General features: G+C 44.2%; 3 protein-coding genes across 3 annotated transcripts; 2 read left to right on the top strand and 1 right to left on the bottom strand.

The window, feature by feature from the left end:
• Positions 1-8750: 8750 nt before the first annotated feature.
• Positions 8751-10970, top strand: LOC6607205. Its single transcript, XM_032722892.1, has 4 exons — positions 8751-9818; positions 9882-10157; positions 10215-10400; positions 10476-10970. Exons 1-4 carry the CDS (start codon positions 9315-9317, stop codon positions 10830-10832), a joined length of 1323 nt encoding a protein of 440 aa, XP_032578783.1. The 5' UTR covers positions 8751-9314; the 3' UTR covers positions 10833-10970.
• Positions 10971-11034: 64 nt separating this feature from the next.
• On the bottom strand, positions 11035-12490 carry LOC6607204 (phenoloxidase-activating factor 2). Its single transcript, XM_002031952.2, has 4 exons — positions 12300-12490; positions 12044-12246; positions 11723-11979; positions 11035-11663 (listed from the first exon to the last, which is right to left on the bottom strand). The coding sequence occupies exons 1-4, from the start codon at positions 12466-12468 to the stop codon at positions 11075-11077; spliced, it is 1218 nt and encodes a 405-aa protein (XP_002031988.1). The 5' UTR covers positions 12469-12490; the 3' UTR covers positions 11035-11074.
• A 721-nt stretch (positions 12491-13211) lies between these two features.
• On the top strand, positions 13212-13606 carry LOC116801724. Its single transcript, XM_032722894.1, has 2 exons — positions 13212-13372; positions 13442-13606. Exons 1-2 carry the CDS (start codon positions 13241-13243, stop codon positions 13565-13567), a joined length of 258 nt encoding a protein of 85 aa, XP_032578785.1. The 5' UTR covers positions 13212-13240; the 3' UTR covers positions 13568-13606.
• Positions 13607-13804: the final 198 nt, after the last annotated feature.

Genomic DNA, 13804 nt, shown 5'->3' with positions numbered 1-13804 from the left:
CGTGTACGTTGGGGCTCAAATGACACAGAAACCCAACTCTTCCGGCAAATTAATGGGTTGTCAGCCAGGAGAAAAACTAGATAAAGGCAGTTAATTTTGTGAAATGCCAACATGCAGCAAAAAAAAAAAAAAAATGCGGACACACATGCTCCGTCCCTCCCCCCACATTAATATGAAATTTCATGCATGGCACCATAAACAGACAGTGTCTAGATCCGCAAATGGTCTGCGTTTAATTTATTCAAGTGGTTGCAGAGGTTGAAAAGTGCGGGAGCATATGAAAAACCTCACTAATTGCAGGCTGCATTATTGCAGAATATATGTGCATATAGTGTGTCAGTTGGCGGGATTAGTTCCGGCAATTCCCAACTCACTATGGCCCAGTTTTTCTCGCCGAGATTTGGCCAATTGCCCGTGGCTCTTTAGCTCCACTTTCACTGCCATTGTGTTTGGCCAACGCGGCGTATGCGCGATACGGATGGTAAGTGCATTCAAGGGCGCAGCCTGCCAGCAATCTGACACATTTCCCCCCCCCCCCCCCGTTTTCCCCCCGGTTATTTATAACATTCGGGGCGCCTGCTAGATTACATTTTCCCGGCGATTTTTCACTGTCTGTCTGGTGGTGCCTGCAACCTCAAGGCCAAAGTCGTAAAGTTTGCCAAACTTTGTTTAACGAGAACATTTTTATGAGCGGCGAAAATGCATAAATTGAATTCATAAGGTTTGCTCTGTCGGATTTCGTTCTGTGCTCCCAAACCTTCGAATGGTGGTGGCCAACTTAAGCTGATAAGGAGCTCAGGACTCGGCGACAATTCCAAGCTCATTACACTTTAAGGCAGCTTGGGTCGGGTCTGGTTAGGTCAAGGTGTGAGCCACCCCAATCGAATGCCAACTTTTCTCCTTGTCCTCAACTTTCTTCTCTGCCCAGCAACTTCTGCGGGCAAACTTCTGGGAAATAGTTTTGTCAATACGGGCAGGGGGGGTGATATATAAAAAAAAGAAGGAAAAGCGTGTGCCAGCGATGATGTCAAAGGCTTCTGCTATTCGGGTCAATCTAAAAAATTTATGGGGCAATCGTCAAGACATGCCAAGACAGCCTGGCAGGGGCATCATCATGTCGGCACCCACACTTTCTTCCATAAAAAAACTTCTGAAGGGTGGGCGGGGCTAAGAACCGCCCCCAGAGGCGTGTCCTCCAACTTGTTGTTGCTGCTACCTAGTCGCCAGTGATGCCAACGACCTAGTTCAATGATAAATTTAAAGAAAATATTTTATATATTCCTTTAAGGAGTAAAATCTTACTTTATTGAAATGGACAGGTCTGAATTACAGCTGTCATCTCTATGCCAAACGCTGGACAGGATTAGACGGTGCTGTGCTTGCACTGAACAGCCAGTTTCCAGGCGAGTTTTTGTCCAAGGCCAAGCCCTCGAAAATATCAAATTGAATATAAATATTTCAGCCAGTAAATGATGCAGCAGAAATTTTGTTTTCCTGCTTGGGTTTTCCTCATTTTCATCGTCAGAAAATCGATGGCGGCAAGCAATTTCCTAGTTGACTTAGGACCTTAATCCTATGAAATATGAATTGTCCGGCGACAACGCCCATGGCAACCTCTTGTCGTCCTTTCCACTTTTTGCAAGTACCCTAAGTATGTGGTTAGCCACTTAGCATTTTCAGTTCCACTTTCCATTAGGACTTTCCCCTTCTACCAGCAAACTACAATTTACTGTATACTGCTTAACAATTTAAAATAGAAACTTTAAACTTTAAGGTATCCTCGAATCTCAAAACTTTATGCAATCATAAAGCTATGAAGCCCAGCGTTAAAATTGCGCATACGCCATGTTGTCCTCTTTATCGTAATTGCGTTTGACTTGAATCACTTTACTCCCTATTTTTGCCATGGCAACTGGCTTTGAATATGAAAATGTGGGTGTACGTGTCGAACATGAATATGAATGGCTTACCATGTTTATTGAACGAGTGAAAACGCATTAATATTCATATTTTTCCCGTCATGATACAAGGAAAAAGCGTCGTTTGTCCGTATGTGTATGGTTCGCACATGCAAATATATGTGTACGTACTTCATTACATATTCCAAACCCTAACTCTTTACAGCAGATTTAACAATTTTCCATCCAAACCCCGTTTGTATAACAATTGTAGCAGATTTATCTGTGAGATTCATATATCAAGACCATTTAATTGGGCTTATAGTCTTCAGCTTGTTTTGAGATTTTTGTGAAGTGGATTTTGTTCGGTCAAGGGAAGTTCTCCTTAGCCAAATTGTTTTGGCAGCAGCAGTATGGGTTTAATTCATAATGCCAGCTCTAAAGTAAAGAGAAATTACTTGTAATCCCTAAAATATCGATCTATACACAAGCTGCAATTTCCTTTCTAACTTTCGCATGTCCGTTGGCCGTAAAACAAATCAAAGTTGCAATTGAAAGTTTGCCTCCTGCCGGCGAGACAACAATTAAACGGCTGCTTGGGCTGAATAAATTTGCATAATTTCTCAACTTGTTGAGGCGCGAGTCATAACTCGAAGTCATGTCCTGACATCTCACCCTGACATTTGCGTGCACCCGAGTGCATTACGAAAATTGCGAAATTCCAACAAACATTTTTGGCACAGATCCCGAAGATGGGGCATGTTCTGTTGCGTGTGTCATTTGGCTGTTGGGTTATTCCGTTTTCGAAGGTTCTCGTTTTCCGTTCGCCGTTTTGCAGCAAATCAAGTGGAAACATCAGCGAAATGTTCGCATGTCCCATGGGTCTGTATGTCCTCTATAAGGACTGGTTTTGCGAGTGTGCGAGAGCACTGCATTGACGTCAAGGCTTAATTATTTAATAGCCAGGAGTTGCGGTTTGCCAGGTGGAACAAATCGATGGACTCGTCCATTTGAGAAAAAAAAGCTTAATTGAACACTCTGGGGAGAATGGCCGGAATTTTTTTGTGCACAGTTTTTGCATCTATTAACCCATATTCATTTGAATAAAATTATACGATGGTATAAAAAAGTTAAATTGAATGCTCAAAGGAACTCTGCGTAATGGTTTAATTTTAAGAAAAATGCATTAAATACGTTTTACGTTCAATAAATGTGCAATTTCACTTTAATTTATCATTTCCGTATTATATAAGAAGTTTACTAATGACACATTTAATAAACAACCAAACTTGACTTTGTCGGGTCATTATAAATAGCCATTAACGTTTCGGGTGAAACAATTTAATTTTAACCTGTATACCATTTGCAACAATTAGCTTCATTCCGCACGAAAGCCAAACGAAATTTAATTAAATATTTTAGCCATTGGGCAGGCAGGCAAGTTTGCCAATTTGCCACCGAAAACGGGGCGTATACGCACCGAGTTTATATCCGTGTATATTTGTTATTTGGTCTGGATGCATTATTCAATACGTTCGAAGCAGCCGAGGGAAATGGTGCGAATAGCGTGAAATACAAACTCGAGAAAATCAATTGGCAGGCGGGCAGTATTTTCAATCAATTTCCAAAGCACTTGTAGCATTTAAGATAACCAACTGGTCGACTTCACGAGTGTTTGTTTGTCTGTCCCCCCCACCCCCAAGTGGGTGTGAGTATCTGTGTGTGCGCGAGTGTACGTGTGTTTGTGAGTGTTTACGAGTCGAAAGTCAAATCAGCCCATTTATCAAGTCCTGGAAGCCCTTGGTCGGCCAATATTGCCACGCAGGTCAGGACCTGTTTGTGCTCATTGTTCAAACTGGCTGGCGGATGGAAAGTTTTCCGCTGCCATATAATATATATTTAATATATATATACATATATAATATTGAATTTCAGTCACTTGTTTTTGCCAATTTTCCAAATGCGCATTTCAATTGAGCAGTTTTCATTTTCAACCAAGAAAAAAAGAACAGAAAAAACATTTATCCAAAAATACAAAGAAAAATACCATTTCAGTGTTTGTGGGTAAGAGTCGGAAAAGTGTTCTTTTGGGTTCAAGATTCCATGGAAAAATCAGCTAAATAAGTTTCGCAGTAATAAAGTAAGTTGATAACGAGCTGAGTTTGTCGAATATTTGGTTCGCTAAAAGTGCTAAAATATGCACCAATATTCAAAGATCTTTCTTGTCAATAATATTTGTAAAAGTGTGTAAAGCATTTATAGGGTATTCTGAACTTTGACCTCAAGTTGATATCCATTAAGGCATTAAGAAGGCCACACCCACGACGCTAAGTGGCCATAAGTTGATATAGCAATTGAAATAATATATACGTACGTGTATATATATTATTAAGGTCCTTATCTTTGGCATTGCTCGTTGCTTAATTTTCTTATTTGTGCCCGAATTATTAATGCCACTTTTGCTCACTTTGCATAATGAAAAGTTCAACATTGTTATCATCATCAGTGAGTGCTCTCAAATTAGGGCTAAAAATGTCGCATGTCTTGCCAAATTCTTAATACGTATATATTCTAAGAACGTGTAGAAAAAAGTTTCCTTAAAAAGTCTGAGAGAATGGAAGAAAGAGCGGCCATATTTTGTCGACTTGGCCAAGGCCTAAGCCACCACCCACCGAAAGTCACCCGCTGACAGCAATTACAGGCCATGTTTTCGGTGCTTTGTTACTGTCTTACTGTCTTCATGTCATATAAAAACGTTGTGCAATAAATCAAAAGTTGCAAAAACATGAAATTATTGCTTATGCTTATGCTATAGTTAGCATACCACACTTAAACGTAGTGATTTGTGGCTAATTTATTTATTGCGCGCCCCACATAAAACCAGCCAACACTTTGCCCAACAAAGCCAACTTATGACAATGAACAATAAGCGGCAACAGCAAAGGGAAACACACCATAACTATAAAATATTGTGACGTGCCCCACTCGACTGTGTGAAATGGAGCACAAGGCCATCCAGTCAAACAATGGCTGACAAAGGAGGCCGAGACCGTCAGCAAATAGTGGCAGTCTTCAGTTTTCGGCTCCCAGTTCTCCATTCTGGGTGCCCACTACTCGGATGTGCCGCCACAATGCAGGACTCGCACTCCCCCAGACATGCAGCATTGCCGATGGCCATACGAGGATGCGGGTATCCGTATGAAGACTGCCTTTTATTCCCTCAAGTGTTCTTGTACTTCAAGCAAGTTGCACTGCACAGTGGAAAACTACTTAAAAGGGAAGCTCTAGGAGATTAATGAATATGCCATTGAAGGTCCATCATTAGTTTCATTAGTTTCAATCATCATATTTCAGTTCCTTTCACTTAATTGATACAGCTCGGAATAGAAATAGCTTCTTTTTTCGACTTTGGCAAGTGGCGCATCTGTAAAATGCTTGGCTCCATGTCTAAGATGCCCCCCACCTGGCTGCCTGGTTGCATTTAATCCATACCTTGCAAACGCCGCGAGGCAAGAACACACAAGAATGGAGAATGGGAACTCCCCTGACATGTTGGTCACATGTCAAACGCTTCGATTTTTTTTGCCCTCTGCCATGGAAAAGTTTTAAGGCAGGAGGAGAACAGGGAGGAGGTGGAGTGGTGATGTAACATCCTCGCCAGATTGACATTGCCTGTTCTCCTCAATGGATCGAAGTGCCAGCGTGCGGGGATTGCATTGTAGTCCTTGCACCTGATCGGAATTTTCCGCCCTCCGCGCTCGTTGAAGTGCTCAATGTGGAAATGTCGAGATTCCCAATCAAAGTTATCACCATTCGAGGAACACATCTGTGACACGGTCTTAGCTTCCGGCCGTCGAATAGCAACATTTATTGGATACCTCTCAGATGATTACCATGGCTGGGTAAATATTTTGCGACCTGAAAGGCCATAAAGCATATGACTACATACATCAGTCTGTGTGCACATTTCACTCGAATGCATCTCATGTGTCATATAAGCTAGGAATCCGTCGCAAAGCTGTAAACAACTCGCTTGTCGGCGCCATCACTCATCATTTCAAGATACTCTTCAAAGGACACTAATTAAGTCTGTTCTAAAGAAAAGCCAGTGCTTTCTGAACAACTGTTTTTTAACATTCATATATAATTTGTTTTTTATTGCCTTGAGGCTTTTTTTAGAATCTTAATTTTCAAGCATATTATATTGCAAGTTATTAAAGTTGTTCTGCCATTCGGGTGATTTTTATAATTGAAGATAAAACCCCCATAATTTGAGGGCAATTTACAAATTAAATACAATTTTTGCATTACATTTTCAGGGCATTGACCACATCGGTTTGTTTCCACGCCGCAGTTTTCCTTGTTCTATTAAGAGCTTGTCGCACGGCTGGTGGAAAATGCATGCATTTGACGCGTTTGCTTAGCTGATTGCGGTCCTTGTGTCCTGCGGCGTGGAAAAGTGAAGGATCGGGTGGCGGAAGGGGAACGTGGGGATACCACGCGTACCCATATCTCTTGGCTACACGCACAGCCGGAAAGTCCACAGAAGAGAGTACATGGCACAACAAAAAGCGAATTATATTTTCATATTAAACGACGTATGAGTAATCCCCCGTTCGTGGAGGGTCAGCAGGACATGCAGGACATGGATATGCCATCGCATCGCAACAGTTCCTCCTCACGCGGTATACCCACCCATATCCCCCCGCCACCCATAATTTCCACTTATTTATAGAGTTCTCTAGAGTCGAGAGCTAATGTTGCTGTCATTGCTTGCGGATTGACAGGAAACGGAAAGGGCCGAATCGAAATCGAGATTTTGGGGAAATCGGGGTAAGTGCGGGCGGAAGTCCTTTAAATATTCATGCTTATAAATAGGTGCAGGAAATTACACTTACGCTTGGCATTCGATATAAAAAACAGATGGCATTGAACTCAAATCATTCAAGGACCCTTCCGGATTCAAAGTAGAAGAAATCAAATCAAGCAAAATGAAAGTGTTCAAGGAAAATTTCAGGTCAATATGCAAATTAAATTAGTTCGAAAGCTGTTTTATGCAATTCCAAATATGCATTAGATGTACATGCATTTCTCAATTAAGCTCGAGTGTTGAAAATTGTATTTGAGTGGCGGGCATGAGCTGGATTCGAAAGATGTGTTTGGTTTATGAACGAGGACATGGCTTTGAATTTGGCTAGTAGACGGCACAGAGACAATGCAAGGCACTTAGTTAAAGGGGAGTGTGTGTGGTATTTAAAATTAATTGGGCACTTATGGGGAATGCATATGGATGTGGGAGGACACTTACGTAAAACGGCACAAGGACCAGCTACCTGCTACCTGCAGCTAATTAGCCCAGGCGGACAAAAGCAATGCACGATGTTTGGACAGTCGATGATTCAGGACTCAGGACTCAGGACTCAGGACTCAGGATTGACGACTCTGATTCTGATACTGATTGGCATGCATTCTGGCTCACAGACACCAATGCAAACACAAACACAGGCACAGACACAGGCACGAATACAGGCGACATAATGGTGTGCGTGTTTGTGTGCGGACTCAAGCACACAAGCACAAATGGCGGTTCGCGTAGACAAACATGACGTAAACCCAAAAAAGTATGCTACAAAACTTGGTTCGCCTTTCGCTTACGCTTCGGACTCTTAAAACGTTGGTTCATTTGGGGCTCTCGCTTTTATATCTGTTTAATATTTGTATTTATTATTTGATTATTTTTGATTTCGCTGGCATTCGGTTTCCTCATTCATTCTGCAAAGGAAACATCAAAGAGCAAACATTTTAATTGGCATTAAATGTCTGTGGTAGGGGCGTAAGCGGCGTCGGCGTGTCACTCCGACTTGATGGCGACATGAAGGCCATTAGGCCAAGTCAACTAACAACACTAGCAAAGTGTGTCGCATGAAAGCACAGCATTTAATCAGGAAATAATACTCCGTGTGATGGCCATAGATAGTATTCATCTTCACTGGATTACACAACACTGCTTGTGGCTTCTGGCTTGGCTGAAATCAAGCGAAACAACACTAACACTTTCTAGCATTGGCTATAACATGAGGCATTTGTTGTTGGTACCACTTTGAACGCTCTGCACTCGCCCAGTGTCCTTTTCGATCCGAACTCGCGACTGTAACGCTCGAAAGCCGAGGACGGACTGAAGGAACTCCGTCTAAGGACTCGCCGCTCGGCTTCAATCGGCTCTTCGAGTGAGTAGTTGCAGTGGGCACTCGGCTGTTTGAGTGGGATTCGGTATTAGCATGACTGCCTTTATGGCTGAATTGTTGCTTTGCCTTCCTGTCGTTTGCCGCTTGCATTTTTTACGCGCTTACTCGGTTCGCCGCTTATTTTTATATCCTTTTTGGATTTTCAGTTTTTGCGCGACGTGATTCATTTCCGGTTTGCAACGGAAGGGACTTGAGGTGAGTCGGATGCCACATTAAATCATTGGAATTGCCGCAGACAAATTTTACTTAATATATGATTATTGTTAGCTAAAAGCTGATATTTAAATATAGGAATCAATATATGATGTACGCTATAAATCACATAACTGAACATTTTTCTTTTCTTATTAAATTGGACCGAAATTCATAAAATTTGCATGCCAATTTCACGCCGTGAATAAGGGAAATTGTAGGGTTTATTCGGGGGGATTAACCCCTGAGGCATTGGCTGCAAATGAGTGGCTTGTTTATGAGTGGGACGCAGCTAAGTGAGCATCAAATGGCCAGAGGTGTCTGCCTTTGGGATTGTGTGTGTGTGGTGCCTGTCTGCCTATCCGTGAGTTTGCACACACTGATAGCAAAGTAAAACAGATGGCTCGGGCAACCTGTTGGCTTTTGGGTATAAATTTAGCCCGACTCCGCTTGTTTCACCTATGCTTTCGTCTGTGTGTGCCGCTCTGGTTTTTTGCCACCAGTCGGACATTCTTTGTGTCCGCAGCGCACCAACGGGTCGTATGCGCAATTATTGCCATAAAGGTTTCACTTAAATCGTTGCCCCAGCAGGCCATGGCGTCCTTAAGCCGGCAATGTGAGCGGGTCACTTAAAGTGGCTCTCTATGCAAGTAAAATCACTAAGATTACTTAACCCCAGCACACCTTGACCTTTCTAATAAACTCTGATGGGTTACATTTAATAAATACTTTTAAGCAAATAAGTATGTGAGTAGATGCTTTGGGGAACATCATCAAGCTAATGTGCACAATTTAGAATCAGCTGCCTAAGTTTATAAATTAAAGATTTCAACAGCTGGTGTGTAACACTCGCCTACAAGCTCTGGTTGTCATAGAACGAAACTCGAAAGTGTATTGAACAAACAAACTAAACGAAAATTCCGATACTCAACCGGCGGCAGTTTCGTTATATATTCCTTGTACATCCCCACTCGCAGTCATGTCAATTAGGAGGGAGCACCATTATGGGTCGACTGTGCGAAACACGATTGTGGCGCGGTCCAATCGGCCAATTATCAACCGAATGTTGCGATCCGCCCGACTGGACTCCACGATTGGTCAGACTGCGGTCAAGCCATTTAAGGCGAAGCGGATGGAGGCTAAGGCGCAGCTCTTGCAGAAGGAGCGATCCTCCAGCACTGGGATGAGCGGATTCTCCAAGCTGACAAGTCGTGAGGGACTGGTGGGCAAGGATTACTGGAACGCGGCCATTGAGGATGTGGAGTTCACTGCCGCCTGCCGCTTCCAGCCGCGCATTCCCGTCATCGACTATTCCCTTGTGCTGCCGCCACGACTGCGCGAGAGGGTCAAGCGCATCCAGAACTACGACTATTCCAAGTCGGACGAGGACATCTACATCAGAGACGAAATGCAGGAGGTGCGACCCGAGGACTATATGAGCGCCGAGAGCAGCGAAAAAAGTGAGGAGGAAGAGGACCACGTGGTAGATATGGAGTAGTTCAGAGTGATTTCCACAACACCTTATCTAAATCCTCTGATAATTTAGCTCCTTGAAATTGGCCGCAAGAAGGTGGAGGAGTACTTCAACGAGAGTGACCACTCGGATATTGTGCGCATGGAGCACGAGTTCGAGAAGTTCGATCTGAAGTTAGATGAGCCGGTTGGACACACCCATCGTTTCGTGGACAAGTCCAGTTGGTACGCCAAGTTCCTGTGCGCGCCGCGCGATAAGAGAGTCAGCTGGCAGAGTCGCGTCGAACATCCTGGCCAGAACTTCTCCATGGTCACGCTGGACGAGCAGGCTGAGAACCTCATGGATGCGGTTAGTATGGTTACTCTTATATATTCCATTATATCCTTAAAATTCCCATCTTCACAGTCAGCAGAACGTTTTGTCGAGTGGCTGAACTCCTTTGGCACCTTGGAAAGCAATTTGACCCCGGAAAAGGTCAAGAACCTTTTTTCCATCAAGGGCGATCGCACCCTGTTGGCCTCCGTGAAGACAGATCCCAAGGAGGTCAACGCCATTGCTCAGACAGTGGCCGATAAATGGAACAAGCCACATGTGGGTAACGATAGAGAAATCCCCCTTAAGTCAATATGTAAGTTACCCATTTTATTAATTTTATTCCACTTCTAGATGGCCATTGAGCTTAAGTACGAGAAGCACATCAATGACCACGCTACCCGAGTGAACCAGAAACCCCTGCTAAGTGCATTTGGACGCACTGTTCCACTGAAGGATCGTCCCTGGTTAAAACGATCCGGGGACACCGTTATTAAGACGGTCTATCCGGATGATCTGCTGACCCGCGAGAAGATCTTTAAGGGCATCACCCACCTGCGGAGCACCACTGCCCTCATCGATTTCTATCTGGCCCATCCGGAACTGGAGCGGCCACAGTATCTCCTGCAGAGCGGTGACTTTGAGGAGTCCAGCGCCAGTGAATCCGTGGCTGAGGTGCCGCTCTACGAACTTCTGGGATTGCGGTATTAAGCCATTGACTGCCAATAATTTGATTAGTTAAATTACCAGTTGTCTGTATATCAATGGTTACAGTCCAATAAAATTGTACAATATGTTTAGAGAAATACATATAAGCAAATATAACATAAAATGAAACAAATTTTAGTCTTATGTAATGTAATCGGTTTGAAATTTTAAAAGTTATTATAAAATGTATTAACTAAGAAAAGAATATTAAGCAATCAGTAAAGTTTATTGTTGAAAATTGGTTTCTATAACGTCAGCGTTGTTTGGATCCAGGGCAGATAGGTGCCCACATTGACGTAGACACCCGGAACTCCTGCCTGGGCGCAACCAATGCCCCAGGCCACCAAACCCACCACGTACCATACACCATTGCTGGTGCAGACAAGCGGAGAACCCCCATCCCCGGTGCAGGCATCCTTGCCAGCTTCTCCGCCAGCACAAATGAAGCTGGTGGGACTGAGGACGAAGGAGGAGCCCAGTCTGGTTGCCTGCAGCGCCGCCTGGCAATTGGCATTGGGAATCAGGGGCACGTCCACTTGCCTCTCAATGGCCTGGTACACTCCGGTGGCACCGAAGTCATTCTTGCCCCATCCAGCTACCCAGCATCTCTGACCCACGAAACTGGTGGTGGGCAGACAGACTGTGCCCACCGTGGATTTGCTTATCAGCGAAACGGGTGTGGACAACTTCAGGATGGCCACATCGTTCTGCAGATTATTGGGATTGAAGGACGGATTGACGTACACATTCGAGATGTACACATCCTGGGCGGGAATCGGTTCGCTCGTACTGGCAGCATCCCATTCACCCAGACGAACCTTAAAGGAAGTGAGCCTACACGATGAAGTTGAAGAGTTGGACAGGGATCTTGGGAAATATAGAAACGAACCTACCCCAGATTGTAAACTTTGTGGGCGGCGGTCAGAACATGTTGTGCGGTGATCAGTGCTCCGCCACCCAGATAAACATCCGCGGTGGTCAACAGTGCGGCCTGCCAAGGATATGCTCCGAAACTGGCCTGTCCAGGCCCTGCGGCAGTGGATCCCGGCGGAGGCGGGAACCTCCGACCACACTGATAGCTTCCCGCCTGGCAGCAGGCCACCAGACCATAGCTACATGTCAGCGTGGAAGATGTGGTTGGAACAGTGGGCTAAACAGGAGTTAAAGGAGGTAAACAGGATTACCCAATTATTTTATGGTTATCTATCCCTTACATATCCTCCATTGTTGACAATCCTGATGTCAATCTGGCCACTGCCATCGCTTGGTGCGGTGGGCACAGGATTGGCGCATGATCCGGGTGGAACGCACTGACAGTAGCTGGTTCCGGGATTCACGATAGAGGGCACAGGTGGCCAGGTGCCCGGCGCAACCTGCGGTGGCAGCAATGTGCCCACAATCAGCTGCCTGGCGAGTACTGATAGGCCATAAAATCCAGCACAAAGCATTGCGTTGATTGGAGATACTTACCTGTGTGATTCGCTGTGCTCCCCACATCGCTGGGTTGCGGCACTCGACTTGTATCCTGGCTGGCATCCGATTGAACTGGTCCAAAGCTCCAGGCACCCACACCTAATCCTGATCCGATGGTGAGCCACTGCAGCAATGGCAGCCACCACATGCGACCGAACTGAGTCATAGCCAATGACAACTAAATCGAGGCGACAAAATTGTGGTCGACTATATAGCGATGGCCTGTCCATAACTCCCCCTATTAAATTGACTGACGAATGGCCTCCTCTGCTCAGGGATTTTCCCCACTGCATAGAAGCAACAAAAAAGCAATCATATAAAGCAAATTAGGCGAGTAGTGACTGCACCACGAAGTAGAGTTACTCTTTTCATTTGACCATTTGTAGTATATAATAATACTATTTCCTACTTTTACCAAAATATTTATTACCATATGTGTATATTGCATAAGTGGTCTACCATGACTAAACTAAGCAAAAGAGCATTCCTCAAAAATAGCACCAAATAAATAAAGTATAGACTCGCCGTGTTGACAACTCTCTGGTTCGATAATTTTATTTATCTGAATACTTTCATTGTTCAAAAACAATTTTGTAGGTGCTCCACATTTTTTAGCCTTTAAATTTGATTCTAATAACTTAATAGTTTAATTGCAAACAATTTGGTGTCGATTCATGTTTGACACTTTCCGCTTGAAATGCAATCGCATTTCCCTCAGCGCCCCGGAAAACTGTTAACAAGTTGGCACCAGAATTTGTTTAATGATTCACGCGGCTCACAACATTCCGCTCGATCTAACACTAATCCCGTCTAGAGCTGTTAAACTGGGCGAATGTTAAGTCCGCGATAGGAAAAGCTTTCGAGCTTTCATATCTGGTGTACCTAACTATGGGCAACTGGGTCTGGTCTAATCAGTTAGTGCGGCAAAGTGGAACGAAATGGGTCACCTGCAGCTGGATTTCCATTCCATACCGAAGCTCCATGGCAAGGAGAACTATTGGCAGTGGCGCATCCTCCTGAAGACCTTTCTGGAGGCCAACGATCTGTGGAAGCACAACGAACCCAAGGAGGTAGCTATCCTAATCTTACATTCGAAGTAAGAGTTATTTTTAACCTTATCACTATAATATCATTTCCAGAGCCCAGAAACCAAATTCCTGATTTTGGCCAGCGTTACGGCCGATAAGATTGAGCCATCCTACGATGACCAAAGCTGTTCGTACATTTTCCAAAACATGGAGAGTCGATTCGGACCTTTTAGTTAATAATTGAATAAATATATATATTTATGTTTTGATCATTGACCCGGCTTATTTGTTTTCTTCTTTGCCGCCTCCTTTACCACCATGTTTGCCACCTCCATCGCCACCACGTCCTGATCCTCCGTCTTTGCCATCCCTTGGATTTTTCTTGTCTTCGTTAGATTTCTCATCTGCTTGGTTTTCATTTCTGGGACTTCCTGATTTGCCGGCTCCATTTTTTCCTCCCCCATCTCCACCACG

Source organism: Drosophila sechellia, chromosome 3R (assembly GCF_004382195.2).
Source record: "Drosophila sechellia strain sech25 chromosome 3R, ASM438219v1, whole genome shotgun sequence".
Classification (NCBI taxonomy): domain Eukaryota; kingdom Metazoa; phylum Arthropoda; class Insecta; order Diptera; family Drosophilidae; genus Drosophila; species Drosophila sechellia.
This window is presented reverse-complemented; position numbering and strand designations above follow the sequence as displayed.

Excerpts from the sequence above, each read along its gene's own strand:
- LOC6607205 (XM_032722892.1), top strand. The coding sequence starts at position 9,315 with ATGTCAATTAGGAGGGAGCACCATTATGGGTCGACTGTGCGAAACACG. Across the intron at positions 9,819-9,881 it reads AGGAGGAAGAGGACCACGTG|CTCCTTGAAATTGGCCGCAA; the intron begins GTAGATATGGAG and ends CTGATAATTTAG. Across the intron at positions 10,158-10,214 it reads CTGAGAACCTCATGGATGCG|TCAGCAGAACGTTTTGTCGA; the intron begins GTTAGTATGGTT and ends CCATCTTCACAG.
- LOC116801724 (XM_032722894.1), top strand. The coding sequence starts at position 13,241 with ATGGGTCACCTGCAGCTGGATTTCCATTCCATACCGAAGCTCCATGGC. Across the intron at positions 13,373-13,441 it reads AGCACAACGAACCCAAGGAG|AGCCCAGAAACCAAATTCCT; the intron begins GTAGCTATCCTA and ends TATCATTTCCAG.
- LOC6607204 (XM_002031952.2), bottom strand. The coding sequence starts at position 12,468 with ATGACTCAGTTCGGTCGCATGTGGTGGCTGCCATTGCTGCAGTGGCTC. Across the intron at positions 11,980-12,043 it reads TTGTCAACAATGGAGGATAT|CCCACTGTTCCAACCACATC; the intron begins GTAAGGGATAGA and ends ACTCCTGTTTAG. Across the intron at positions 11,664-11,722 it reads CACAAAGTTTACAATCTGGG|GCTCACTTCCTTTAAGGTTC; the intron begins GTAGGTTCGTTT and ends TTCATCGTGTAG.